Source organism: Canis aureus, chromosome 29, assembly GCF_053574225.1.
Source record: "Canis aureus isolate CA01 chromosome 29, VMU_Caureus_v.1.0, whole genome shotgun sequence".
Lineage (NCBI taxonomy): Eukaryota > Metazoa > Chordata > Mammalia > Carnivora > Canidae > Canis > Canis aureus.
Genome location: NC_135639.1, coordinates 31,306,906 through 31,334,840, shown reverse-complemented (window position 1 = coordinate 31,334,840; position 27,935 = coordinate 31,306,906). Strand labels below are relative to the sequence as shown.

The following is a 27,935-nucleotide window of genomic DNA, read 5'->3' as shown; positions in this document are numbered from 1 at the left end:
AAACTGTTGTTTGCCCAGAATCAGGCTGTCCCAGCAGGACTGCAGCTTCCCTGCATCTCCTGAATGAGGAGGACCCTACAGAGTGCCATCCCACCCATCAGACGATCCCCAGGAGGGAGGAGGCAGGCCAGCAGAGTGGGGGACCATTTTAGAAAGCACTAAGAAGGCAGAAAGGGTCATGAAGGGAGCACAGGCTCTGGCGTGAGAAAAGGCTCATCTGAATCCTGACTCTGCCTCTCTACCTCTCTCCAAGCCTCATTATTCTGTAAAATGGGAACAAGGGTACTTGTCTTGCATGCCTGCTGTGAGCAGCAGAAGAAATCAGGTCCATTCAACACAGGGCATTGTCAGTAGACTGCGGGCCCAGCTGGACAAATGGTGCCTGATGACTCACTTCCCCACTTGTCACACCTATTCCCACTCTAGGAAGACAAGATTCCCATCTCAGCGGTAGGTAGGTGCTGCTCCCGCTGCCTCCACCCTCAAGAGCAGGTATGCCAGGTCCTCTGAGAGCAGAGGTTAGAATACATACCTTCTAGGAAATACCATGGGGAAGTGGAGAGAAAAAAGCAACCATTCTGGTCCTGCCTTTCTTTCCACTTACTAGATAAGTGGTCTTAGACACATCTCCTAATACCCTAGGCACAACTTCTTTCTAATATAAAGAAGTTGGACCAGGAATACACTTCCTAAGGTCAAGTTTGAGTTCTTTGGGTTGCTTTAAATTACACATGGACTACACGTATGGAGTTATAGATTCTTACAAAAATAACAGAAGTCTTGGGTACTCAGGTGGTTCAGTCAGTTAAGTGTCTGCCTCCAGCTCAGCTCGTGGTCCCAGGGTCCTGGGATGAAGCCTCATGTCAGGCTCCCTGCTCAGTGGAGCCTGCTTCTCCCTCTGCCTTTGTCCCTCCCCCAGGTCATGCTCTCTCTCTCTCTCTCTCTCTCTCTCTCTCAAATAAATAAAAATCTTTAAAACAAAACAAAGCATGCCTGGGTGGCTCAGTGTTTGAGTGTCTGTCTTTGGCTCAAGGCATGATCCCAGGGTCCTGGGATCGAGTCCTGCATTAGGCTTCCCACAGGGAGCCTGCTTCTCCCTCTGCCCATGTCTCTACCTCTCTTTGTGTGTCTCTCATGAATAAATAAATAAAATCTTAAAACAATACAAAACAAGAGTCTCCTCTAGGAGTACCATCTGCCCATGCCAGTCTTCTGAGTGGCCACCCTTGGGATGGCCATGAGGCGGCCTCTCCTGACCTTTGCCTTTGTGTCTGTATTCATGCCTATAGAAATGCAGTTTGTGTGAGAGTTATGCTCTAACTTGGGTGGTTTTATGTCTGTGACTTGTTCTGCTGTCTTAATCATATTTCTTGGGAACAGTCCAAGTCCTGTGAGTTCAAAGGTGTGATAGTTCTGTGGGAGTGTTGGCACTAGGATTAGAGAGAATGGCTCTGAAAAGAAAAAAGCTGGGAAGCAAAAGTATAGGGCCACATGCAGAGGGAAGTGGCAGTGGAAAAATCAGGATTGACAGTTGAGTCTTTGTTCCTGATCTCTAGCCTCACAACAGCCAGCATAGCCATCCTGCTCTCAGCCAGGGTCTGTATGGTTGGTTACAGACTACAGGTGACAGACACACACACTGGTTCACAATGACACTCAAAACCCAGTCACAGGCTGGCCATACGCACTCAGCTACAGCAGCACACAAGCTAGCACGGACCCAGCCCTCCACTCTGCCCAGTGCAGAAATGGACATGAAACAAACCATACAGAGCGGGTTACCTGCTGGAAGCGAAAGGACTCAGACCGCTTCTTCTGGTTGAGCTGCCACTCTTTGAAGTGGAGCACAGCCTCGTCTACATTAACGATGCCCAACTTCACCTGCTCCTGGAGGGTAATCAGCTGCCGCTGGCCAGGCGTTTTCATTCCAGCGAAAGGGTCATATATACTCGACTGGGGCCTGTCCCTCCAAGGTCTGACGAGAGGCTCTGGAAAGGATGGCAAAACTCAGTGTGACAGCACCCCAACTGGGGAGGGCAGGCAGATGAGTGGGGTTAATGAGGCTGGTCATGGATTCAAGAGAACATGCCTCAGAAGAACAATTACATGCAGAACTGAGAATGGGGACGTATGACATCAAATCAGAGAGGGAAGCAGCGAATCATTTCAAAGCCTGTTACATTAAAGTAGACAAGGCCGCAACATTTTAGGAGGCATGAACAGCATCCACTGAACAAGTTAACAGAATCCCCCAAACCTGAATTATTGAGAAGCCATGAGACTAGCATTTCTCAACTTAGACACTATTGACACCTTGGACTGGAGAGTTCTCTGTTGTTGGAGGGCTATCTTGTATACTGTAGGATGTGTCGCCTCATCCCTGGCCTCTACCCACTAGATGCCAACAGCATCCCCTACCTCAGCTGCAACATCCAAAAACATCCCAGACGTTGCCAAGTATCCTCTGGGAGGCAATGAAGGGAGAGGAGAAATCACCTCCAACTAAGAACTACTGCTTTAGATTAAAATCTACTCCCAGGAAAGAAAATACAGGAAATTCTAGGTAGGATGCTTTTCCCAACATACTCCAGCCCTCACTATCCTCCCTGCCTCCGAGCAGCATGGGCACAATGACTATGGACCCATGGACATGAAATGCTTGAGAAGACTGGGATGTCAATGGAACCTGATCTATCTCCAATGTCACCAGGTATAAATTAGGTGCTATGTCCCAAGTAGCTCTCCTTGGGTTGTTCCTCTACCAACCTTTCCTCCACACTACAAATTCATGGTTCTCTGCTTTGGAGATTCTAAGGAAATATGAAGGCAACCCCTCTTTCTCCAGGCTGTGACTCCACTAGGTTCTGTGAAGAATGAGCTACTTGCAGATGTGATGGGGCCACAGGGGCTTATGAGGACAACTCAACATTTTATTGCTCATTTCATATAGGACTATCTTTAAATTTCTCTAGCAGGACCCCATCTGGACATTGTGATTCAGGGGGAGAGCAAGAAGGAAAAAGAGAGATGACTTCAAAGAAGTTCATCTGTCATTCTTCCCAACCACTCACTCATCTGTCTATACACACCCACAAACCTTTCTCCCAGGTTTGCCCTCCTCAAGGCTGTCTTTAATTGTGCTGGAAGATGGGGTGTGGGGAGAAAACAAAATGCATTAAGCCAATCAATTCCACTCTTACAACCTAAGTCCTTCAAAAAGCTTAGATGGTGTCATTTCTCCTTTTCAAAAGAATCAACAGAATAATACTGAATGCCTCTGTTTAACACAAGGAAGTTGACCAAGAAAAAAGGAGTACTTATCGCCTCATACTTCCTCAAAAAGTCTTTTGAGGAGGAAAAAAAAAAGAAGAAAAATGCAAGCAAAATGTCTCTTAAATAAAAGCTGAATGAAAGTGTAGTTTAGCTGGTACAGATAGGGTAGGTAAATAGCAAGATAGGGCTGTATCCTTAGGTAAAGCCTTGGTGCCAGGCTGCCCACTTTCATCCTGTTGGCACCAATCTCACTATTTACACTGTGCTTTTGTGTGCTCTCACAGACACATTCTAGTGTGTTCACATTCTCAGTATGATTAATTTGTACACTATTCTAGGGCACCCCAATCTTTTCTCCTCCGCCTTTACCATCATTACAGCACCACCTATGGTATCCCCTGGATCTCTCTGTATTTCAATGCTAAGGGGTTGTTACACCGGAAAATCACTGAAGCAGGGGTGCCTGGATGGCTCAGTTGGTTAAGCGTCTGCCTTTGGCTCAGGTCATGATCCTGGAGTCTCAGGGTTGAGTCCCACAGCTGGCTCCCTGTTCTGTAGGGAGTCTGCTTCTCCCCCTGCCCAACTCCCGATTCATGCATGCACTCTCTCTGTCTCTCAAATAAATAAATAAATAAAATATTTAAAAAGATAGAAAGAAAATCATGAAAATCACTGAAGCAGGAACACTTCTACCACCCAGATGTTCAGGTCAAACAAAAGAAAGCTGAGGATGTGTGGCTTACCTTTTTTCCTGATGCTCTCTGAGGAAACATAAAAATTCCCAGGCCGCTCTTGACTTTTTTCTGCAAAAACTATGAGATAAAGAATATTATAGGTAAAAGCCAAATCAGATTTCTTTCTAAAGGGCTTTATAATGTTTTATATATTTACTGAAAAAATTGCCAAAATTGTATATAAAAATGGAAATGATGGATCACATTTTGGACCACCATATTCAGGTCTGTAAATCAAAACTCCAGTCAGAGGCAACTAAGGTGCCAAAGCTAGAGGGATCATGGAAGAAAAACAGCCCAAACAGACTAGGTCTCAAAGCCAGAAAGCCAAAGCCAGCCAGAGGACATGATGAATCATTAAAGAAAAGAGTAATGTGAACGAGGATGCGAGCTGGACCCTGGAATACCCTAAACTGGCTATGGAACACCCCGAAGCTTGAGAATAAAAGGAAGTGCCACTTAACATGTCAACAAGACAAAACACGGAGCAGTGGAGCAGATAGAATGCGTGCACGGCTCTATAGGGACTTAGATGAAGTCAGTCAGTGAGCAACAGACCCACAAAAGCTAAAAAGAAAAATGGAGACATGACAAATGTTCCCTTGGTGGTAGGAAAGCATAGTGATTAAGGCTCCCTGGATTCATATCCTGGCTTTGCCACTTAGGCACCATGTGATCTTGGATAAGAGTCTTGGCCTGTCTTGGTCTCAGTTTTCTTATCTATAGAATGGTGATGATAACAGCACCTTCCTCAATGGTTGTTGTGATGATTACATGAGTTAATATGTGGAAAGTGTTTGGAATAGTATCTGGCACAAACAAGCTCTCAATGTTAGCCAAACCTTGAGATGGATGCCAATAGCACAGTAGTACTTTGACATGCTAGTTAACATGAGCAATACCTGCGTGGTGCTCTACAGTTTATAAATGTATCCTCCCATCTGATCCTCACAATCAGGCTCTGACCCAGTATATTAGATAGGATTATGATAGATGCATAGATGTCTACATGTATCACTATTGTACCCATTTTACAGATGAGGAAAGGAAAGCTAAAGAGTACGAAATGACTGACCTCATGTCCCAGGCTGTACGGCTGGGAAATACAAAGGCTAGGGCACAAACCCAGGGGTTCTGGCCTCCAACCACTGCCTCTCTTTCCTTTGCTTCCCTAGCTGCCTAGCCAAGTCCTTCAGGGAGCATTAAGAATCACCTGTGCCCCTGTCCCAGCTCCCACAATGAGCCATACCAGTAACACTCTCTCCTCCCCTCATACCGTTTAGGAATTATCAATATATATTCACATGCTTCTTCTTTTGGGTTCACTTAGAAGCAGACCTGAGGACAAGGATCCAGGTGCAAAGAGTCGATGTGGGGAGTGATGGAGGTGAGACAGGGAAGTGGATAAAACAATACAGGGTGGGTATCCAGTAAGTTACCAGGATGGGCAAGCTAGGGAACTCTGGAAAGCAATGTAGAACACACACCTCAGAGTTCTCCCAGCAGAAGGGCAAGGATGCCGGGGTACTCAGCCACCAATCTATCAGTCACTAGATTCCAGGGCTCAGGGGTGTTAATCCCCTCAACTCTTCCAGCCTGACTTGCTAAGGCAGATGGGGCTCCAGCTACCAGAGAAAGCAGTCAGACTAAGACACACATGTCCTGATAGGCATAATCCAACCAGGAGGCACAGAAATATAAAGAGCTAGGGGGATGTAGGGAGAGCACCAATAGTGACTGCTGCACATGCCAAAGGAGATGTTACCCAAGGGAATGGCAAACTGCAATCACGGAGAACACCTGGCTACAAAATGTCCCTCTACTGTATTTCTACCCAGTTTAGGGTTGCCAGGTTTAACAAACCAAAACCAAAATTGTAAAAAAAAAAAAAAAAAAAAATGCAGGGATCCCTGGGCGGCTCAGCGATTTGGTGCCTGCCTTCGGTCCAGGGCATGATCCTGGAGTTCCAGGATTAAGTCCCACATCGGGCTCCCTGCAAGGAGCCTGCTTCTCCCTCTGCCTGTGGCTCTGCCTCTCTCTCTCTGTATGTCCCTCATGGATAAATAAATAAAATCTTTTTTTAAAATGGTATTTGGAACAGAAATTACTTGCCATTGGTCTGAAATTCATATTTAACTGGTCGCCCTGTACCTGGGATTCTGGTTGAGGGCTATCTTCCCCAATTTGTGATCTCCTTTTGTCATACCTTCCACACCTTTTTATACTATTAAAAATGGAATGGAGGTCAGATGCACAGATCTGGCAATTCTTAGCTCTTATAGTACTTGGAATCCTATTAATACAATCAAGTCCTAAAAGAGCGAAACTGACAACGCATCAGTATCTACTTGATTTTCCAGGGATCCCTGTGAAGAAGTCAAACCCAACTCTCACCAATTTGTATTAGTGTAGGTAGGCAGACATCCTAACATAGTGGTAGAAAGCTGGGACTGTGGAGTTGGGCACCCTGAGTTCAAATCCTGACTCTGCTACGTGGTAATAGTGACCTCTGTAAGTCTTGGTTTTCTTCATCTGTACATTGGGGAGGATAACAGCCCTTACCTAAAACATTAATGTAAATATTAAATGACACGTTCCAAATAGAGTACTCTTGGTAGATTTCAATAAATGTTAGCTATTAAAAAATCAATAATAACAATAGTTTAAGGAGATAAAAATTTATGAGGGTTTTTGCCATTTGGAGTAGAGGTAAACCTTGTTTACCTCCCTGTCTTCAGAATGCTTTCATAGCATCCAGGAAAGCCAGAACTGAATTCTGATCATGGCCTGTGAGCCAGCTCCAAAATCTGCCCTGAGCTCTAACACCATCTCCTGGGGCTGGTTAGAGACCATTCAGAAGGGGATAGTCTCTGAGCAATGGTTCAGAAGTTAAGAGAATCCAGGGACTTCTGGCTGAGAAGCCTGAAGACCTCGCTGAGCACCACTCCCTGCCATACTTGCCTTTAGAAATGTATGGTTCATTGTCAGACAGGTGATGAGTACCAGAAGCATTGGCCTCTGGCCTAGGCACGGGGACGGGGGGCCTGTTGGCCAGGTCCACAGGAAAGGCCTCATCATCATCCACCGTGTGATACACATCTTCCTCCTGACCACTGTGGTGCAGCTCCCTCTCCAAACTGGCCATTCCCATGCTGTTACCTAGAAACACAGAGACAGGTGCCTGAAAGCAGTGGCTAAACAAACTCAGTGACTGACAGTCATAAGAGCAGAGAGAGTGGACCATAACTTATTTGTACAGTACTGTCTTTTGGCAAAGATCTTCTCCTATATTGTCCCCTGTATGATCTACTGAGAACCCCATGCGAAGCAACTGAGAAAACACTGATGCAACCTTCATTTGCCTGCCCATCAATGCAGCAAAAGGGAATGAGCACTAGGCTCATCTTAGTTGTATTGCTAGGATTCAGTTATTCATCCCAGTGGAACTATAGAAAAGAGAGCATAGCCCCCAAAGACAAAGGACACTTGGAACCACCCCCAGGTTCCCAGGCAGCAGCGTGAGGGTGGCCAGAGACCTCACCACCAAAGGTTCCAGCATCCTCATCTTCAGCATCAAAATGACTTTGTTGCAAGTGCTATTCCAAGCATATTACCTGAGTTACCTCCTTTGATTATATAATGACATTGTGGAATAACTACAATCATTATTATCATTTTGCAAATGAAGAAACTGGGCCCTTTGGGATTTAAATAACTTGCCCAAAGTTACTTAGAGCCAGACTGGCATCCAGGAAAGCTGACTCCAGAATTTGTGCTATTAACCTCCATGCTCTACTACTCTTTTGCAACCTTTGCCCCCACTCTGCTCTCCATCAACGAGAAAGATTTATGACAGAAGCATATCAACTCCTCATCTGTCCTTGGGGTCCCACAGCCATAAGGTTTTCACTGCCTCTTTCCTGGTGACAGGCTGCAATATTCTGTGCCGGGACCTGAGTGTTGTATCCCCTTGGCTTTGAGAATCTCAGCAGACCTGACTTTGTATGCCATTGCTCCTCATACACGTGAACTGTGGTGACCCTGGGCACATTATATAACCTCTCTGAGCCTGATTTCTCTCTGAGACCTATTCACAGGAGTATTGTGAAGACAAAATGAGATGGTAAAGGAAATGCAGCCAGTGCCTACAACATAGTAGGTGTTCTCCTCTAACTTCTTTCTTCTCCCCAGCACCATGCAGTCAACAAATCTTTATTAAATACCTGTTTGAGATACAGGAATGAATAATGCTTGGGCCTTCTTCCTATGGGATTTCCAATCCAGTGATTTATTGGAAGATTTTTAGTTGCATCTTTTCTGAGCTGCAGGGAGACTGCTCTTGGCTTCTCTGTATCCTGAGTCCAGAGGACTGACCAACCAGGGGGCCCCAACTCATCCCAGGGCTCTAAGTTCTGAGGCTCTGCCTTCAGGAAAGTTTCCAACTAGTGAAGAAGCTCCCACCTGTTTACCTTTGAACATCTTGTACAAGGGCATGAGTAGTTCTGGAGAAGCTTGTCTGATGTCAACAAAATGAGTTGTCCTGGGTAAACAGCTGGCTACCCTACCAGTGACAGTGATTCCCAAGGTGCCTACCCCCATGCACACAAGAACTTAATTCTGCTTTTACAGTGTGGAAGCAGCCATAGACAATACTAAATGAATGGATACAAAATGTTCCAAGAAAACTTCATTTACAAAAACAGGCAGCTAGCCAGGCTATGGTTTATCTACCACTACTTAGAACTTTTCTTTCCTCTTCACTGTCAGAACTACTTCTTCCATCCTGAATTCCATCCTCTTAGCACCTGCTTTCTATGCCTACTTCATCAACAGGCAGGCCCCCATTAATTATAAATGATTGGACGGAGTTAAGGAATTAGCCACACAATTTAACACCCTCCTTCTCTGACCTTCAATGATAATAATAATGAGAAGAATGACAACAATCATAAGCCTTCATTGCTTGCTCTATGCCCAGCCCTGCTCTGAGGCCCACTGGACAATAATTCATTTAATTCTCACAACATTCACCTCAGGACACTGAGGCCCAGAGGAGTTAAGAATTTGTCCAAGGTTTTCCAGCCAACTGAAGGGGGAACTACAGATCAGTGTTTGTGTTCTTAACCATGACACAGCACAGGCTCAATTTAACAATGTTTGTGTATATTTCCCTATGTTCTCCACCCTCACCAGGGCCCTGATCACATCTTATTTTCCTCTGTGTCCTTCAGCCCAACATCCAGAGTAGTACTTTGCTTAGTCAGTACTCAATAAATTTTAGTCAAAAGAAACATATGCATTTTAAAACAGGTCTTGTCGAAGGCAGCTTGTTATCCAGATGAGTGGCTCCAGTGGTGGGAACTCCTGGCCTACTTTTACAGGCCAATGGGGGAGCTCACGGGGATGGAGTGTGTTCAATCATGCTATCTGCCAGGTATGTGGCAGTCCATTCCTTTAATGGAGTAACCATCATATGGAAACAGGCAATGTCTTACATTTGTTTCTCTTTCCCTCTTTTTGCCTTCCTGTTCACAGTTGCAAATTACCTTCTAAAAACTTGCGAATCATGGAGTCCTTACTGGTCCGAGAGAAACCATCTCCAGGGATTGGATTAGATGCACTGGCCTGAAGCATTTCGACATCTAGAAGAAAAGGAGACTAAGAGTTTATATGTTGTTATTCCACATAGGCAAGGAGATTATACAGATGGATATACAAGGTTTGACAAATCAAAAGGACCAAGAAATTCAATAATTAATTAATCTATCCATCTTCCTTTGCATTCATCCATCCATCCATCCATCCAACAACTATCTATTACTTAATAAGGACTCCCTGTAAGTGTGAGGTATAAAGAAGAGTAACATTCATGACCCTCAGGCCCTTTCCTAGACCACAGGTCTCAACAGGTAGATATGCTCATCTGCATTTGAAACAATGGGCTTAATTTTTAAGTGTATAACTATAGCATTGTTTATAACAACCAAAAAACAACTGGAAGCAAAAATAACAAAGAATAGGTATACTGCGGCTTACTCAAACAATGGAACAGTATGCAACAGTTAAAAAGAACATGTTGGAGCCACTTCAATCAATATAGTGCCATCTCAACCAACATAGCAACAAGAACTCTATTTCTAGGTCACCCATGGACTTGATTATTTATAAGGAGGAAGCATATTGACTTGGTTTTCACTATTAAACATAAACCCACAAAGACCCAAACCATGTATGAAAACCATTCAGTTAGCACAGTACCTTCTACTCTAACCTGAGTAACCAACAGTACCCTATTACTTTATGATTCTGAAGTATGCTTTTTGGGAGCAATATTTCAACCCTGCATTAAAAGTAGACCTTTGAGGGATCCCTGGGTGGCGCAGCGGTTTGGCGCCTGCCTTTGGCCCAGGGCGCGATCCTGGAGGCCCGGGATCGAGTCCCACATCGGGCTCCCGGTGCATGGAGCCTGCTTCTCCCTCTGCCTGTGTCTCTGCCTCTCTCTCTCTCTCTCTCTCTCTCTCTCTCTGTGTGTGTGTGACTATCATAAATAAATTTAAAAAATCAAAAAAAAAAAAGTAGACCTTTGATATTATCAAAGATTGCATTCTCTATGTCATATCACATAATTACTGAGGATTTATTTGCTTAGGCAAAATAGTTTGAAGTTGAATAGTATACTTTGAGAAAAAATCGTTTGAATGTAATCAATATACATAGATTTGCCATTTCCTAATCACTTTGATCTTTGGGAACCAGCTAAATAAAATCTGGTGGATTTGTATGAAGATTTCTCTGTAACTATGTCACATTTCCCAAGAATAGTCACTGAAAAGAGGTCATGGTCATGAAGTAGTATTAAGGATAATAAACTTCATGTGATATAATCCTAGTTTTGAAACAAAATATTTGTATATACATAGAAAAAACTAGAGAGAAATATGTCAAAATGCATATAGTAGCTATTTCTGAAGTAGGGTAGAATATGGACATTTTATTTTCTATTTTATATATTTCTTTGTCTTCCATATTACCCACAGTGGCTTCTTTGGCTTTCATAAATGAGAAAAACCTTATTAACACTTTTCTTAAAGATCCAGGTAATTATGATCAAATATGTACAATTAGATTTTCAAAGCAAAAATAATTTCAGGATATTAAAAAAATAAATTGTGGCTCACTTGTCAATTATCAGGTTAATTGATTTTTTTAATTATAAAAAAAATGACTGATTTTAAACTTCCCAGGGACCAGATATTACATTATTACATAGCAGAGCTCTTACTGGACCTTGTTTCAAACTTCCATATTCCTGTGATAATTAAATACAAATTTTATGACCATAAAATAAAAATCATTGAATGAAGAATATTGAATGAAAAAGTTACAGACTGATGTTTTTCAGTATGATATGGTTTATATAAAGTTTTAAGGCTTATAAAATATTACAAGCTGGGAGGGATAAATGTTGAATTCATGGTAATGGTTGCCTCTGGAGAGGGAAAGGGGGACAACTGGATTCCAGAGGGGATTCATAGGGGGCTATAATACATACTTTAAAAAAAATCTGAGACAATAATAATGAAAGGAAAAAGAAATACATATTTTTGATTAATCAGAATCTTTAACAAATATATTTTAGAAAAATCAATATAGTACCTATTGCCCCCAAGAAGGGGAGAATAAGATTCTATATTTGTATTTGATTATATATACAAAAAGAAGCCCTGGAAGTAGATGTAAGAAATTAAGATCAGCAGTTTCCTAGCACGAAAAAGATAAGGGACAAGTACTAGAGAAAGACTTTTCACCATTCACCTTTTTATACTTTAGATTTTTAATCTACTGAAAAAAATATATAAAGAAATACAGGGCTCAGATCATGTTTGTGTTACCTGAAGTATCACCTGAAAAAGAAGAAAAATCCATTCCTTTTTTCTACCTTTTCAGTTTATTGTGGAGACATTACATTGACTATAGTCAATAGTCCAAAGCTTGATACTCTCTAGTCCAAAGCTCTGTGATTCCAAATGAGGAACCTCTTCTGTCACCACTGAATTCTATAATGTAAACTGTAGAGAGATAAGGGAACTGATTCTGAAACATACCCAGAGTTGTTTTCATTTTAAAAAATAAATCAGGATCCCTTGATACAACACACTGAGGAGATCACAGCACCATTTCTACGGTATTCTTGCCAAAAATTCACAACCTCAGTCCAACCACAGAAACCATATAACAAACACAAATTGAGGGGCATTCTAGAAAATAGGTGATCAGCACTTAAGACAAGGAACGACTGGGGGACTTTTGCAAATTGGAGGAGAAATAACCACATGCGCTGTGGAGTCCTCTGTAGGCTCAGTATCTAAGATCCCATCAGCATCTAGCATCCCACCTACAGAGGTAGGGAAAACTAGGACATCAGGAGCAAGGCCTAGAGGTCAGGTGTTGGTACTACACCAATGTTAATTCGGCTTTACTAATTATGCTGCGGTTGTAGAAGACGCTAGTACCAGGGAAACCTGGATGAACAGTATACAGGAACACTAGCATTTCTGCAACTTTCCTCTCATCTAAAAGCAGTTCAAAATAAAGGTTTTGTTTCTTTTTGAAAAAGGAGGGGGGAACTGGAGGATGTGGGGAGATTTGAAAAGCAGAGAAGAAAATGCAATGGGAAAACTAAAGAAGCACAGTCCCCAGGGATGACCTACCTCCCCTGTCCACCTATGTACCAAGTCACCTTCCAGTGACACTTGTGAGCCATGCACATTGGGTACTATGACCAAGGTGGGGCAAAATGACCTACCTGTGACAAACAGATCTTTCTATATTGTAATCATACACACCTTAACTAGATCTGCTAAATATCAGTCCTGGGACCTTAGTAGAGTTATTTCTCCTCCTTGAGCTTGGAAGGGTAAAGAGAGGCTTGGGACTAGGAACAATTTTGATTCTTCCACTCCTGGCTGGAGGATCTCAACACCCATCAGTCTGACACCAAGCAGATTGTATTAGATCCACCTGATCATGCAGGCTCACAAGATGACTGAGGGCACCAGTCTACTCAGGAGGACGCAGGACACAGGCCAGCAGGACAGGGCCCAGGAGCATTCCTCCTTGAGGGCAGTCTTTGTGCCAAGTCCAGCAGCTTACATGCAGGGAGATGAGATCTGTGTCAGGCAGATGGAAGGAGCCACTCTAGTGAAAAGGCCATCCTCATGGCCCACAAGAGTAGCACTCTCATGGCAACTCCTCAGGCACACTTCCAGAGTCCTCCAAGCATGACAGTCACTGTTCTCAGGAAAGCCCAAAGTGTGCTGTCCCTTTCAGGTACTTAGAGTCCACATATAGCTCCTCCCAGTTCCAGATGCAATTTACCAACCAATTAGGGGTCATTTTTATCATAGACAATGTTGCCTAGAAACATAGTTGACATTCGGACTCTTATCAGGTTACCAGGGTAACAGAGCTGGAAAGGCAACCGAAGGTCAAATTCTCAAGCAGAAGGGGAAATGATAGCTGTTACATTTAACTCTTTGCCCATGATTATCTTGGGTCAAGTTGTTTAAATCCTCTCAGCTTCTCTTTTCCTGTCTGTAAAATGGTGATAAGAGTAGTATATATATCTCAGAGGTTTGCCATGCGTATTAAATGAGAAGCTGGCCACATGCCTAGCACGGTGCCTAGCCCAGAGAAAGTGCTAAAAATGCTAGCTGCTACTACTATTATTCCTATTGTCTTTATTATTAAATTATATACCTAAGCTAATGTCCTAAGCAGAGAACAGTTTTTTTTAAAAAAGGACTCAATTCATACTTAATCATTTTTTTTCTTTTAAGATTTATTTCTTTATTTTAGAGAGAGTGGAGGAACAGAGGGAGAGGAAGACAAAGTCTTAATCAGACTCCCCACTGAGCAGAGTCCCAATGCAGGGCTTAATCTCATAACCCTGGGATCATGACCTGAGTCAAAACCAAGGGTTGGATGCTTAACTAACTGTGCCAACCAGATGGCCCCTCCCTATTCTTTTTTTTTTTTTTTTTTAAGATTGTACTGATTCAAGAGAGACAGAGACAGAGATAGTGAGAGAGAACACAAGCAAGCAGGGGAGGAAAGAGAGAAGCAGGCTCCCCACTGAGCAGGGAGCAGAGTGCATGGCTTGATACCAGGACTCTGGGATCATGACCTGAGCCAAAGGCAGACACCCAAGTGACTGAGCCACCCAGGTGCCCCGCCTTTACTTATTCTTTTTTTTTTTTTTTTTTTGCCTTTACTTATTCTTAACAATAACTTTGTTTGAAGTCAAATCTCCTTCAGAGTAACAAATGCTTATGAGTTCATTCTAATATCTGAATTTTGACACATATTCTCAAATATCACACGTACTACATTTCCTAGTAAAAAACTATGCCCATTTAACATTTTTATATTTGAATATACTTGAAGCATAGGAGAATTCTTTTTTTTTTTTTAAGATTTTATTTATTTATTCATGAGAGACACAGAGAGAGAGAGAGGCACAGGCAGAGGGAGAAGCAGGCTCCATGCAGGAAGCCCGACGTGGGACTAGATCCTGGGTCTCCAGGATCACGCCCTGGGCTGAAGGCGGCGCTAAACCGCCGAGCCACCAGGGCTGCCCCGCATAGGAGAATTCTTAAGATAACAAATGCCAAGCTTTATAATAGAATTATGTGTGGAAATCTGACTCACAGACAAGGTTTGCCAGGCATTTTCTGGATCGTGGCTCTTAAACACCAAGTCCCAGACAGACAGAGCTGCAGGCTTCTCTCCTCCTTTGCCAAGGCTCTACTGATGCAGTTCAGACCTGAGTTGGAGGCCCCATGCCTGTTTACCCTGTGCTTTTCTGAGGTCTATCACGTTCTTTATTCGTGGGCTCAGCAATGAACACCGAGGGGAAATTCTAGCAGCTCTTCAATGCCTTCTGGCCCCATCCTGTGCTGCCAGGATTATATAGGTAGAGGCTGACCTTAAAGACAGAGGCTAAATCCAGAACATGTGAGGCATGGCTGGAAGAGCATGATGTGCACAGGGTGCAGAAAAGGGAAGGAAGGTGATCTCCAGACACAGGAGAAAGCCTGGGGATCAGCAGTAAAGACTCTAACAAGGGCCAGAGCCAAGTGAATCCTCTGCATTCAAGGGGAAATCAAGTTAGAGAAAGGCAGCAACTGAAGCCAGGTGAGCAACAGAGATGAAGACACTGGCCACTGACTGAATGACTAGTGCAGGTCAACATCAGGGCCAGAGGTAGGGGGTACCTGCATGGACTCTGGCATCCTGGAGAACTGGGTTCAAACCCCGGCTCTGACTCTTACTAGCTCTATGTCCTTGGGCAAGATATTTGATATCACTCACTTGTGTATCTCCGTCTGTTAAGTGGGGATAAATAGTACCTACCACACAGGAAAATGGTAGGGGCCAATGGAGACAATGCTTGTAAAATATTTAGCAACAGTGTGAGGCACTAAATATTAATGGATACCATTATTATATTGAGGCAACCTAGATAGTGTATTAGTTTTCTACTGTTGCCGTAAAAAAAATTACCGCGAGCATAGTGGCTGAAAACAACGTAAGTTTATTACCTTACCATTCTGTAGTTCACAACTCTAAAATGAGTCTCACTGGGCTGAAATCAAAGTTTTGAGAGGACTGCCTTCCTTTCTGGGAGCTCTAGGGAAAACAGATCTCCTTGCCCCTTCCAGCTTCCAGAGGCCACCTGTACTCCTTGGCACCAGGAGCTCTTTCTCCCTCTTTCAGACCAGCAATGCCAGGCACCAAACTTAGCTGGACTGAGTCCTTCTCACAGAGTCATCTCTGGTCTGTTTTCCGATTCCTTCTTCTACTTCTAAGGATCTTTGTGATTATACCTGTATTATATATAGGGTCTATCCCTGTAATCCAGGACATTTCCCCTTAACTTCAGGCCAGGGGAGTAGCTACTTGAATTCCATCTGCAACTCTCCTTCTCCTTTGCCAGGTCATCTAGCCCATTCACAGATTAAGGGGCTCTACTCTGCCTACCACAGATGGAAACAAGTACCAGTACAGTTAGCCTGCCACAAATTTCCTTCCTACACGGGGCTAGCAAGGGCAATACGACACAGGGATTAGGGCACACTCAACTCAAGTAAGTCCATCGTGGCCACACATGGCCTCAGCAGCCCTGGCCTGATGTAGGCATTGCACACTGCCTTAAATGAAGTTACCTAAAAATGACTTTCTTTCCACTTATATTTTAAATAAAATGACTCTTTTCATACTGAATTGAACATAAATATCTTTGAGTTAGACCAAAGACAGCAAATACATACGTTGACCTCTGAGTCTCTATTCTGTATACTCAAGGCAGACACTCACCAGTCATAGCATTCTTTCTGGACTCAGAATCTTTAGCACAGCTCCTCAGGCTCTCAATACCAACTAACCTACCCTGGCACATGAAATTATTTTTCAAACACTATTTGCCATATCTATGGTAGGTACTAAGTCCTAGGAATAACAGATACTACCTTTGTAATAATAAATGAAGAGTCAGGTTTTTTAGAGTTCATGCATAATAAGACTCTCTCAAATTCTAAATGTGATAACCCCATGTGCACATACAAATCAGGCACATGGTGAGTATCATCTCAGTGAACTGTAATACACAGGAAATTCTGGAGGTGAAGGCAGTCTGCTTCCAAACAAGGACATTTTGTAAAGGAAAACAGAACAACAAATCCCTACATTCCTGGATGCTCAGGGTTTATACATCAGATTCCAAGCACTTAACCTTCCCCACTTGTCAGTTAACAATAAACTCAAAAGCCCAGAAACCTGCTGGTCTAGGAGAAAGTGCAAAGTTCTTTGACTTCAGTAGACCTAGAAAGAAGAAAATATGTAATAAGGAGACCCAGGTGCCATGGCCTTCAGGGAAGAGCCAGCTACAGAGTTACACTGTACTTCATTTAGGGAGTCAATCAGAAAGAACCCATCCCTGGAATGAAAGAAGCTTGAACAGATGAGAGAAAGCCTAGGCAGGCACTTAATTAAGGAATGAGTCAAGAGCAATAATGAATTTTCAAAGAAACCCATATGATACTCCTCAGGGGACATAAATCTAGATCACTTAGCTGCAGTAGAAACTCAATCCAGATTATGTGTTGTTAATTTAATATAAAACCTAATCTGAGTATCTAATATGGTAAAATGTCAGATGCCGAGAGGCTATTCTGGAAAGGCTCTCAAACTCTGAAAGCAGGCCAAAAGATTTTTCTTCTTAGCAAGGATTTTTGTAGCCAAAAAAAAAAAAAGAGTCTTAGAGCAAAGAACAGCATGGGAAAGCATTTGACAATGACCTGAAACCTGACTGGGGCCATATGCACTCAGGTGGAATACAGTGCTTTCATCACCCATGTCGGCAAGGTAGTCCACCCTCCCCACATCCTAATGGAGAAGGGATGAGAGGGAGAGAGGCAGAGAGAGGGAGTGATGGTCACACACTGGGGAGAGACAGAGAAACAGAGACAAAGAGAAGGGAAACAGCAATCTGAAATTACAAGGGGTAAGGGGCACTGAGCAATGAAGCAGGAAAGGCTAAGCATGAACAGGCTAGGAGAAGCAACAAGTCTCAGGGATCTCATGCAGACCAGTGCCTCGATACAGCACCCCGGGCAAGCACACAGACTCTCTGCTGGGCAGGACTCCATCCACAAAATTGAGTTCAAGGTGGGGTGCAGGGGACACCATGACTTGCTAAGTCGCACACCCTCTTCCCCTCATTCTCCATGTCCACAGCTGTCCCCTTGGTGCACAGTGACATCTTCCTTCATAGCACTGTCACAGTTTGTAGTTCTCTATTTAGTTATGTGTTATTTCTATTTAATATCCAGCTCTCCTGCCAGAAGGAGAGCTCTGGGAGGCAGGGATCTGCCCTCTTATCTACTGACTCCCTGTCGCCTGGCACAGTGATTGAAACACACGAGAGGTTGGAATCAATACTGCTGAATGAATGAATGAATGTTTGAATGCACAAATTAGCGAGGAATAAACACATGAATATGGACATGGAAGTGTCTGGGTTTTGTGAAGGACTCTGAGCATTTTCCAAGCTGAGAAAAGAGGCAATCCAGGCAGCAGGAACAGCATGGAAGAGACAGGAAAGGAAAGGCAGCCAGGAGCGCTGGAAGGGCCATTACTCCCCCACCTCACCCCGAGAAATCCTGTGCTCAGGGCTGTCTATCAGATGACTCACCACCACCTATCAGGAAAGTCCTTGCGCTGGAATGTCAACGAACTATTCCACCCCACAAAATCCAGGACGACTTTCTATTTTCTGGTACTTTCAAATTCAAAAAATAGTTGAGCACCTGTTGTACATCCACCTATCGTGGATGATCCAGGCTTCGTGAGATGGGTGTGTAACCAGAGAAACATGAACATAACCAGAGTGCAAAGTGATTTGCTTGCAGGGCCCCCAGGAGAGCCTGACCCATGACTATACAGGTACAGAGGGGAGCATGGTCACTGCTGGTGGTGGGGATTTTATCTTATTAGCTTTTAAAACACTTAATTTAGGGGCACCTGGCTGGCTCAGTAGGTTAAGCGTCTGCCTTCAGGTCAGGTCATAATCCCTGGGTCCTGAGATCAAGCCCTATGTCAGGCTCCCTGCTCAGTGGACAGTCTGCTTCTCTCTCTCCCCCTGCCTCACTCCTTTCCCCCACTCATTCTCTCTTTTTTTTTTCTTCTCTCTCTAAAATGAAATTTTTAAAAATCTTTAAAAAATAAATAAAACACTTAATCCAGCATGCTTTCACTAAGTGCATACATCTCCCACACAGGTCCTGTACACCTGGGGAAACATGGAGCAATGGGAGTCAGGAAGTGCCTTGAGCCTCCCTTTGCCCCACTGGGTCAGTTTCAACCCTGGACAGCCTGAATTTCTATTTAGTGTTTGCATAAGCTTATCCTTAATAAAGATATTTATTTATTTATTTATTTATTTATTTATTTATTTATTTATTTATTTTAAGATTTTATTTATTTATTCATGAGAGACAGAGAGAGAGAGGCAGAGGGAGAAGCAGGCTCCATGTAGGGAGCCCAACGTGGGACTTGATCCTGGGACTCCAACTGCTGAGCCACCCGGGGATCCCAAGATACTTATTTCTTAATATATAGTAAAGTTAGGAAATTGATGGTTTAAATCTGTCTTTAACAAAAAATTCTCAAGAGAATGGGGAACAGAGTTGAAGGTCTAATAACAAAGGCATGTAGTTACCACCTGGTGGCAGCATAGCTAAACTAAAGACCATGAGTGTGAGGGGTGTGAGTGACTGTGTGCATGTACGTGTGTGTACACCTACCCAAGTTCAGGGGAAGGAGAGCCCAGAGTGGAATGATAACATCTCAGGGTCAGAAGCCAACATCACTCCCCTGCCAACTTTACTCATCATGGGCAGTTTCCCCCATAACCTTCCTACCTAGTGGCTGTTTGGATTCCCTTTGGAGAAGGAGACCTTACTACTCTTCCTTTTCCAAAATTCAAGTCAGAAACAGGCAGATTTGTCCCAATACATTTGAGTGACCCCCAAAGAAGTAGTAAAGAGCTGGTCTAAAGCCTACACTCCATAATGCTCATCCTGTGAACAAATGTAGGAATAAACATAACTTGCTTTCCTTAATACATTTACTTTCAGCCTCGAGGACTGAATGGTAACAAAGGTAGGGCACTGAGAAACCTGGCTCTTGAGACATCTGGAAAGAGCTCCTAAGTGTCCATCCCAAGGTTGGCAAATGCAGATCCTAGATGGACAGGCCAGGAGAGTCCTCTGTCCCAGTGGTACAGCAGACAGACTTGCCTCTGGGAATATGCAGACCCAGATTCCTGACCCAGTTCTCCCTCATTGGGACTCAAATAAGCTAGTAAAATCTGAGCCTTAGTGTTCTCCCCTGTGAAATGGAGATAATTCTATCCACCTAGCCCAAGAATGATAGGACAAAATAACAGATGAGATCAAAGTGGTCCACTTACTTGAAAGGGCTGGCGGACACTGCAAGTTATTACTGTGCCAGTTGGTGTTGCAAATACATATCTTAGATTTATCAGTTTTTCCTGCTTATTTATGAACTAAACTCTTTCTCTCCTAGAGAATCACTGGTGATAAAATGAATAGTTCCTCCCCAGGTACAAGTTGCTGCTCCTTCTGGGCCAGTAAGATAGTCCTTCTTAAGATTAAACCACAGAGACAGAAACACAAAACAAATCATATCTAGAATCAGAAAATGCAGTTTATATGATCCGGCAAATGAAAAATGCAGTGAGTTTCCTTTCTCTATCCACAGAGCAGTCAAATTCTTACAGCATATCTATTAAGTGGCCTCCTTCTAGCTCCAGGGCAACCAGAATCCCCCTGACCCCATATAACTCTACAAGTCACCAACAGCCACAAACTAGGCCAGCTCCATAGCACTCCACTGCCTTGGGAAGTGCTGGAAAAGTTCATTGTTCCTCCTGTGACTGCCTTTAGCATAACCTGCAGCTTTCCACTGGTATGATGAGGAGATTTCTTGTGTTGGAGCATCCAGGTGTGTGAAGGCACTCTGTCAATACAGAACAGCTAGGGAAGCAGGGGATTCTTTAACCGTTCAACTACCCTGTAGTTAGGACACAAGGCAGAAATGTGGATACACAGTCTCTGGCTTTCCAAGTAGGTACCAGTTATCCTCCAAATGTTCTTTTGTGAATGGGTCTCTGTTCCAGATTGGAAAGGACTGTGTATTGGCCCCTCCTGTCTCCCCGACACCCAGAAGAGGCAAGCAGCTAAAACACATTAGATGCTCCAGAAACACTTGTTGGGTCCATAGAGAGATAAATGGAAGTGCAAGTGCAGAGGGTGCCAGGGGCTTCTTGGTGAGCTAACATTGGGGCCGTGGCTGTAGCTGCTAGATGGCTTCTTTAGAAGAAACTACAACTAAAACTTATGGCAGTAGCTGGAGATTTCTGGCAGGAAATAAGGAATACTGTCCTAGAGACAGAGACCTCAAATGTGAGCTCTATCACTTATTAGCTGGGAGACTTTGAGAAAGTTGTTCAACTTCAGTTTTCTCAAGTGTAAAGTGCAGGTTAATCAAAGCATCTTTATGTGGCTTGAAGGATTCAGTGAGATAGAGGATGTGGATACAGGGATGATGCCTTCTCTCCTCACCCCCCTGCTAGGTCATGGCTCATTCGAGAAGAGCTTCTTCCAGCACTTCTAGTTCTCCCTGTCAGGTGCAGGAAGGTAGCATCTACTGAGCTTTCCCTCATTCTTCCCGCTTCCCAAGAGGGGCAGCCACTTTATCTAGCAAACACCTACCAATGACTGGACCACAGCTTCCAGGTGCTGGGGTTACCATGTCAAAGGCCCTGCTGGTGTCAGAGTCTGCCTTCGGCCCCTGAGCTGTCCACACCCTCTACTCCAAGGCACCTTCTTGGTGCCTGCTTTTCCCTTCCTGGGTGGGAGACTCAAGCTCATCCCCCTGCCTCATGTGCCCAAAGTCCCTCTGTCTTCTTCTTAGCCTGAAGGTTGGCAATATTCAATCTTGCCCATTCCAGAAAGCCCTCTGTCAATAAAGCTGATGTGTTGATGGGTATTTGTCTTGCCTTTCTTGAGTCTATTGAATAGTCCAGAGGGAAGAAAGGCTAAATTTTAGGAAGTGTTTCAGAGTGCTTAGCATTTCATAGCTATTGGTAGTGACATATTTAGAAGGCTGTTTGAGGGCCTGTAGTAGGTCCTCCTGCTCCAACTGTGCATCGAAGTCCAACATTATTTAGACCAGTGGTTCTTAAAGGCAGCAGTACCGCCCTCTAGGGGAAGCTTTGAAAATCTAAGAGGGGGGTTTTAGGTTGTCACCAGGATGGAGGGAAATGACAGTAATTCCCCTTATCCTTGGGCGACATATGCCAAGACCCCTAGTGGATGCCTGAAACCACAGATAGTACCAAACCCTAAATATACTATATTTTTCCCTGTATAAACATATCTATGATAAAGTTCCATTTATAAATTAGGCACAGTAGAAAATTAACAATAATAACTAATAATAAAAGAGAACTGAACCAATATACTGTAACAAAAGTTATGTGAACATGGTTTATTTCATTCTCAAATATTTTACTGTACTTACCCTTCTTGTGATGACAGATGATAAAACACTTACGTGATGAGATAAATGATGTAGGCATTGTGACGTAGCATTAGGCTACCACTGACCTTCTAAAGATAGGTCAGAGGGAGTATCCACTGCTTCTGGGCCATAGCTAACCACAGGAAAGTGAGACCTCAGATAAGGGGTCTCGAGACTACTGCAGTGGTATTTAGCAGGGAAAGATATAGATACTCTGCAATGTGCAGGGCTGTCCTGGACAATGAAGTGTTTTATGTCCTTCATGACTTCTAAATATTTCATTAGTCATATATATAGGTTAAGAAAACTGCTTATGATATATATTTGCACTTATATGTGCATATGTACATATCTATGCATATGAACATGTGTATATTTCTTAATTTAATATCAACAGGCACAAAGAAAAATATGGACAAATACCCCACCAAACTATTAGGAGTGCCTCATTGCTTGGTTTTGGGTAGAGTCATACAGACTTTTAGTAACTCAGTTATGCATTTCTATTTTGTTTCAAGTTTTTATAAGAATGTATTACTTTCACTATTGAAAAAAAACAATTAAGTTAACCACCAAAAAAATGGGCAAAATTTGTTAAACAATTTACAAGAAAAATGCTGTCCTAAAGATATGATATTTTAGAAATAAGTTTATTATATATTAATCCATTAAAGTTAGGCTACCCAAAAAAAATCTGCCTATAAATTTCTGAGCCTAAAAACTAAACAGCTTCATATATAAATACAATTTGTATTTCTGCATGGTTTTAAAATGCATGAAATCTTCAGGGATTCAGTTAGAATGAACATGGAAAGGAGACTGTGAAGAAATATTTACCACTCAGGAAAATCCAGGCCCTGATACCAATATTGCTGATGGTAGTCGAGTCACTGATACAACAGACATACATTGGTTGTTCAGCATTTGAGGCTGTGATGTCAGGGATTCTGAGTGAAGATGCCTGTAGCTGACTTTCTCATTATGTCCTCATGCAGAGCCATACTGAATCCTTCCTCTCCTTTAACGTCTCTATTTCAATCAGGGCGTATATGTGATTTCTAAATTTTCACACATAGGTAGTCTATATTATATATAAATGGCACGTCAGGGTACAAAAGGGGGCATTATGAAATGTTTGCTACAGAAAGGGCCTATTAGGACTGACAAGGCTGAGAGCCACAGATTTGGCCCCTCAGATCACAAAGCAATGCCTCCATCAACTCTGACATCCAGGCTTTTGCCTACACTTTCCAGTCACTCAGCAGTCACAGCAGAGGAAGTTTGGAGAAGGATTATGCTTGTCACAGCACATGATGACAGCTCTAACTCTGTGTAAAACAGGATCTTCGTCTCTCTGGGGTGGGGCAGTGGTAAGCCAGGGACTTCCCCCCACCCTCCACAACTGCACACAAGAATGAAGAAAGTCATGTGTCAGCAATGGATGGAAGTGGAACAGGGCTGTGCTACTTACAGAGATCTTCGGTGGCAGCTGGGACAAAGGCAGCCATGGACTCATACAGCTCTTCATCACAGCCGGGGTTGAGGGAGCACTTCATGAGCAGGTCTGTGGAGAGGTGGGCCATGGACTCATACACGGCGTCAGCCTCCTCCCCTTGCATCAGTTCCTCTTTGATGTGACTCTTTAGCATGTCCACAGTTTCCTGAAAGAGAAGATAGGACTCACAGGCACTTGGAGACACTCTGGCCTTCTAGGTAGAGTGAGGCCTTCAGTGGGCTTGGGACAGGCAAAGTAAAGGTTCACACAGGTCAGCATTCAGCTGTCCCACCAGCCTGAAAGCTCCCAAAGGCTAGGTTCCACGTCTTTCTCTGATTGTTTTGTCTTTTGTTTTAATCTTTGTATCTTCTCCCAACACTAAGCACGCAGTCATGCACACAAGAGGTGATCATTAAATGTCAGATGACCAGAGGATATAAATTAAAAACTTTTTAATAAGCACCTATTGTGGGTCACGCACATATATCACCTTATGTCATCCTTTCCAAAGCTGCTCAAGAAAGTTGCAATATTCCCTAGTTCACACATGAGTAAAACACAACTCAGAAAAACCTAGTGTCTTATTCAAGGGCGTGCAGTCCTGCCTTCTGACCTTTCTACTGTACGCTGGTTCCTCCACAAGAAACAAATGACACTCACGACTGTAACCCTTACTGACCAACCAGATGGAAATCCAAATGGGCTAAACAGGGCTGCAGCTAAAATGTTTTTGCACTGATGTGTAGGCAGATGTCCCTCAGAAGCACACTGCCGAGTCCCTGTTCCTTCTAGGAGGCTGCTCTGAAGTGTTTGGTTTGATACACTGTGTGCCCAGAGGAGAGAAGCACACAGTCTTGGCTGAAGCGCCCTGCAGTCAGACAGGCTGCCCTCTATCCTTCTGCCTCCCTGTGGAGGTGAAGACAGAAAGCTGGCTTCTCTGAAACCTCTGTACAACTTTTCCTGGTAAGAAACTTTAGTGTTTCACAATCCTTATTTCAGCACCAACCCACAAAATTCCTCATTTTCATCATCACTACCCCAAAAGAGCTAATCTGCTATTCACACAATGTGTTGGTTTCCTAATGAGACCTAAGGACTGGCCCAGGTGACAGCTGTGAAGTGCTGGGAGACTCAAGGTCTGGCATTTGGTTTCGATGTGGTAGATAGAGGAAATGGGACAGTTCTTAGAGGTCATAAAAACATGCAGGGACCTTCTGGAAGCAATGCTAAAGATGATTATGGTTGGAGAGCAAAGAAGATATGAGAAATGTGAACCAGATTAATTTTGGTGCCAACTGAAAAGGCATTGTTAAACTTCCCTGTTCCCTACAGTAGAATAACAAGTCTCAGCACCAGCATCAAATTAGGTTTGCATCCTATCTCCACCCTTGCTGGCACAATTATTCTGCCTTTCTAAGCCCTTCTCCTTGTTTGTTACACAGATAACAATACCGTCAACTTCCAAGGATTGTGGTGAGCATGAAGTGAAACACGGCATTTGCCAATCAAATAAATTCAATAAATACTGATCATAACTGTGAACATACAGTATGTCCCTAAGAAAAACTATTGACGTGGAAATGATATGCTGCATTTTATACATTTCTGACTTCAAAGTAAAGCTGAGTAAATACTCCTAGGCTGTGAGCACCTTTTAGCCTCATTTATGTCAATGATGCCCAAAACAGGCACTCATGCTATTGCACTCGTTTGACACAATCACTCCCAAACTGTGAGGGGCCCCCTTCCATGCTTCAGTGAATTGCTGCCTTGCAGACTGTCAAATATAGACCACAGAGTTAAGTTTCTGGGGAGGTGTAAGCTCACTCCCATATGGAGGTAGAGAGCAAGACTAGACTCTTTATTGTTCCTTTTGAGGTCTCAGCCCCTCCATGAGAGGCTGAGAGTCTTCACTGTGACTCGTGACGATGAAGGAAAATCAGGAAAGAATGGAGTCGGAAAGGACAGGTCTCCAAGACAAGAGAAGCGACATTGGGGCATGGAATAAAGCCTAGGCACGGGATGAGATGACACTCAAAGAAATTCTCAGAAGTCAATGATCAAGGAGGACCTGGGGGTCCAAAATCAGATGAGCAAATAAATTGGGCATATCTCTCATGAGATAGGCAGAGACTCAGGAAGAGAGATAGGCCATTAGCATAAGGGGGAGCCTCACAGTTGGCCTCCTGAAGCAGAGCTTTCCTGTGCAGAGCTCTCCTGCAGTCTCTGCTAAGGACAGAACCAATCCTAACAGTTCACCCAGATATGAGAATGGGCGTGGCAGCTGGGAGCATCCCACCAAAGTACCTTGGAGATGGTATTCGGGTGGGGAAGAGGGACCCACATCAACGTTCAGCAGATTTACTCTTTATTCTTTCAGGGTGGACCTCAGTGCTTTATATACATTATTTCCTTTTATCCTGAAAACAATCTTATGAGCAGAACTAGCATTACCTTCCTTCTGTACATCAGGAAACTAAAAGAGAGCAGGTACCTGATTTGTCCAAAGTCACATGGCTGACAAGTTTTGGCACAGGAATGTGGACCCATGTGACTCCAGGGCTCAATTCTTAAGCCCACACATACTTGCCCTGCCAGAGATGAGGCACATGAGCACATGCTAGATAGAGATGAAATCCAACCATGTCTCTAGTGAAAAGGTAGCCCTAGGACCACATAGTACATTTCTATTCCTAGGGCCTCTCCCACCTTGACCTTACCACATACTCATCGATGAACTGCCGCAGGTCCCTGAAGCCATGTTTCTCAGCAATTGTGTTGGGATAGTGGCCATGCTTGTTGGCCACACTATATGCCTGCAGGGCTCCTGGGCAGGTGAGCAACAAGGCAGTGAGGTTCTTCAGTCCGTATTTCGCAGCAAAATGCAACAGGGTGGGCAACTCTTCATTCCTTTGATCTGAAAAAGTGTTAAGGAAAACAATGGACAAATAAAAATGAAGGCACAGGCACCCTTGTTCATGGAGACAAAGCTGGCAAGCCTACCACGGCAGCCAGCAGGCACTCGATTATTACTTCTTGGTTGACTGACCTAATATCTGACAGCTTCCTTTGAGGCACAACTGAAGATTATGCCCTCAGATGACAGAAGAAATGATATGCTCATTAATTAGCAAATCTAATAATTAATATCCCACTTTCTTTCTCTAAAAGTATCAAAGAGAGGATCCCTGGGTGGCTCAGAGGTTGAGTGCCTGCCTTCAGCCCAGGGTGTGATCCTGGAGTCTGGGGATTGAGTCCCACTTCAGCCTCCCTGCATGGAGCCTGCTTCTCCCTCTGCCTGTGTCTCTGTGTCTCTCATGAATAAATAAATCTTTAAAAAAGAATAAATAAATAAAAGTATCAAAGAATCCTGAAAAATACTAATTCAAAATATGCTGATTTTCTGAAGGCTTAAGTAGCAGCCACAAAGTATAACAGGAGTCATGTTTTGACCTTCTCTGCATATTTCGTAACACTTTAAAACAATTGCTTTGTGCTGATTAAAAAAAAAGAAGTCCATCTTCTTAGCTCTTATTCCAAATTTCAAAAAGTATGCCAAATAATCCTAGGTATGTTAATTAGCCTTTCTGTGGCCCTCAGTTTTGAACTAGAAGATATTTCCAAACTATCTCAAAAGGGCTGGGAGGATTAATAAGATGGTATTCAGTGAGTTCTTTGTTTAAGGTTTTGAATGTTGGTATTAATACACCTGAACTGCAGCATGTCTATTAACCCTCTAATTCATGGGAAATAAAGTGTTCCCATGGCTTAGGGTCCCTGGATCCCTGTAACCCCTTCCATCTACTAACATCTGGATACAGCAAGCCTATCAAGAAAATAGACATGTATGTGTTATAGAGTTGGGGACAAATCTTTCTTTTGTTTGTTTTCATAAAAATTGATTTCTAAACTCAACAGCGATAGAGACATATACTTTTACGTACACACACATATACACATACAGATTTTTTTTTAAGATTTTATTTATTCATGAGAGACACAGAGCGAGAGAGAGAGAGAGGCAGAGACACAGGCAGAGGGAGAAGCAGGCTCCATGCAGGGAGCCCGACGTGGGACTCGATCCCAGGTCTCCAGGATCACAACCTGGGCCAAAGGTGGCGCTAAACCACTGAGCCACCCGGCTGCCCCCACCCCCCACCTTTTTTTAATAAAACAAACCAAGCTTCCTATTCATCTGGGGATTAAGGGTCTGAAAAAGTCCCTAGGACCCCACATTGGCAGGCTATGAGATACTCCTTCCTGGG

General features: G+C 43.4%; 1 protein-coding gene across 3 annotated transcripts in view; it reads right to left on the bottom strand.

Moving 5' to 3' along the window:
• Positions 1 to 27,935, bottom strand: part of PIK3AP1 (phosphoinositide-3-kinase adaptor protein 1) — a 120,647-nt gene that overhangs the window by 26,154 nt on the left and 66,558 nt on the right. For all 3 annotated transcript variants that reach the window (XM_077878164.1, XM_077878163.1, XM_077878166.1), the window contains 6 exons: positions 26,391 to 26,587; positions 23,647 to 23,836; positions 9,554 to 9,649; positions 6,969 to 7,166; positions 4,017 to 4,085; positions 1,783 to 1,988 (listed from right to left, as the gene is read on the bottom strand). In XM_077878164.1, the coding sequence (XP_077734290.1) occupies positions 1,783 to 1,988; positions 4,017 to 4,085; positions 6,969 to 7,166; positions 9,554 to 9,649; positions 23,647 to 23,836; positions 26,391 to 26,587 (956 nt within the window). The remainder of the gene's footprint in view (positions 1 to 1,782; positions 1,989 to 4,016; positions 4,086 to 6,968; positions 7,167 to 9,553; positions 9,650 to 23,646; positions 23,837 to 26,390; positions 26,588 to 27,935) is intronic.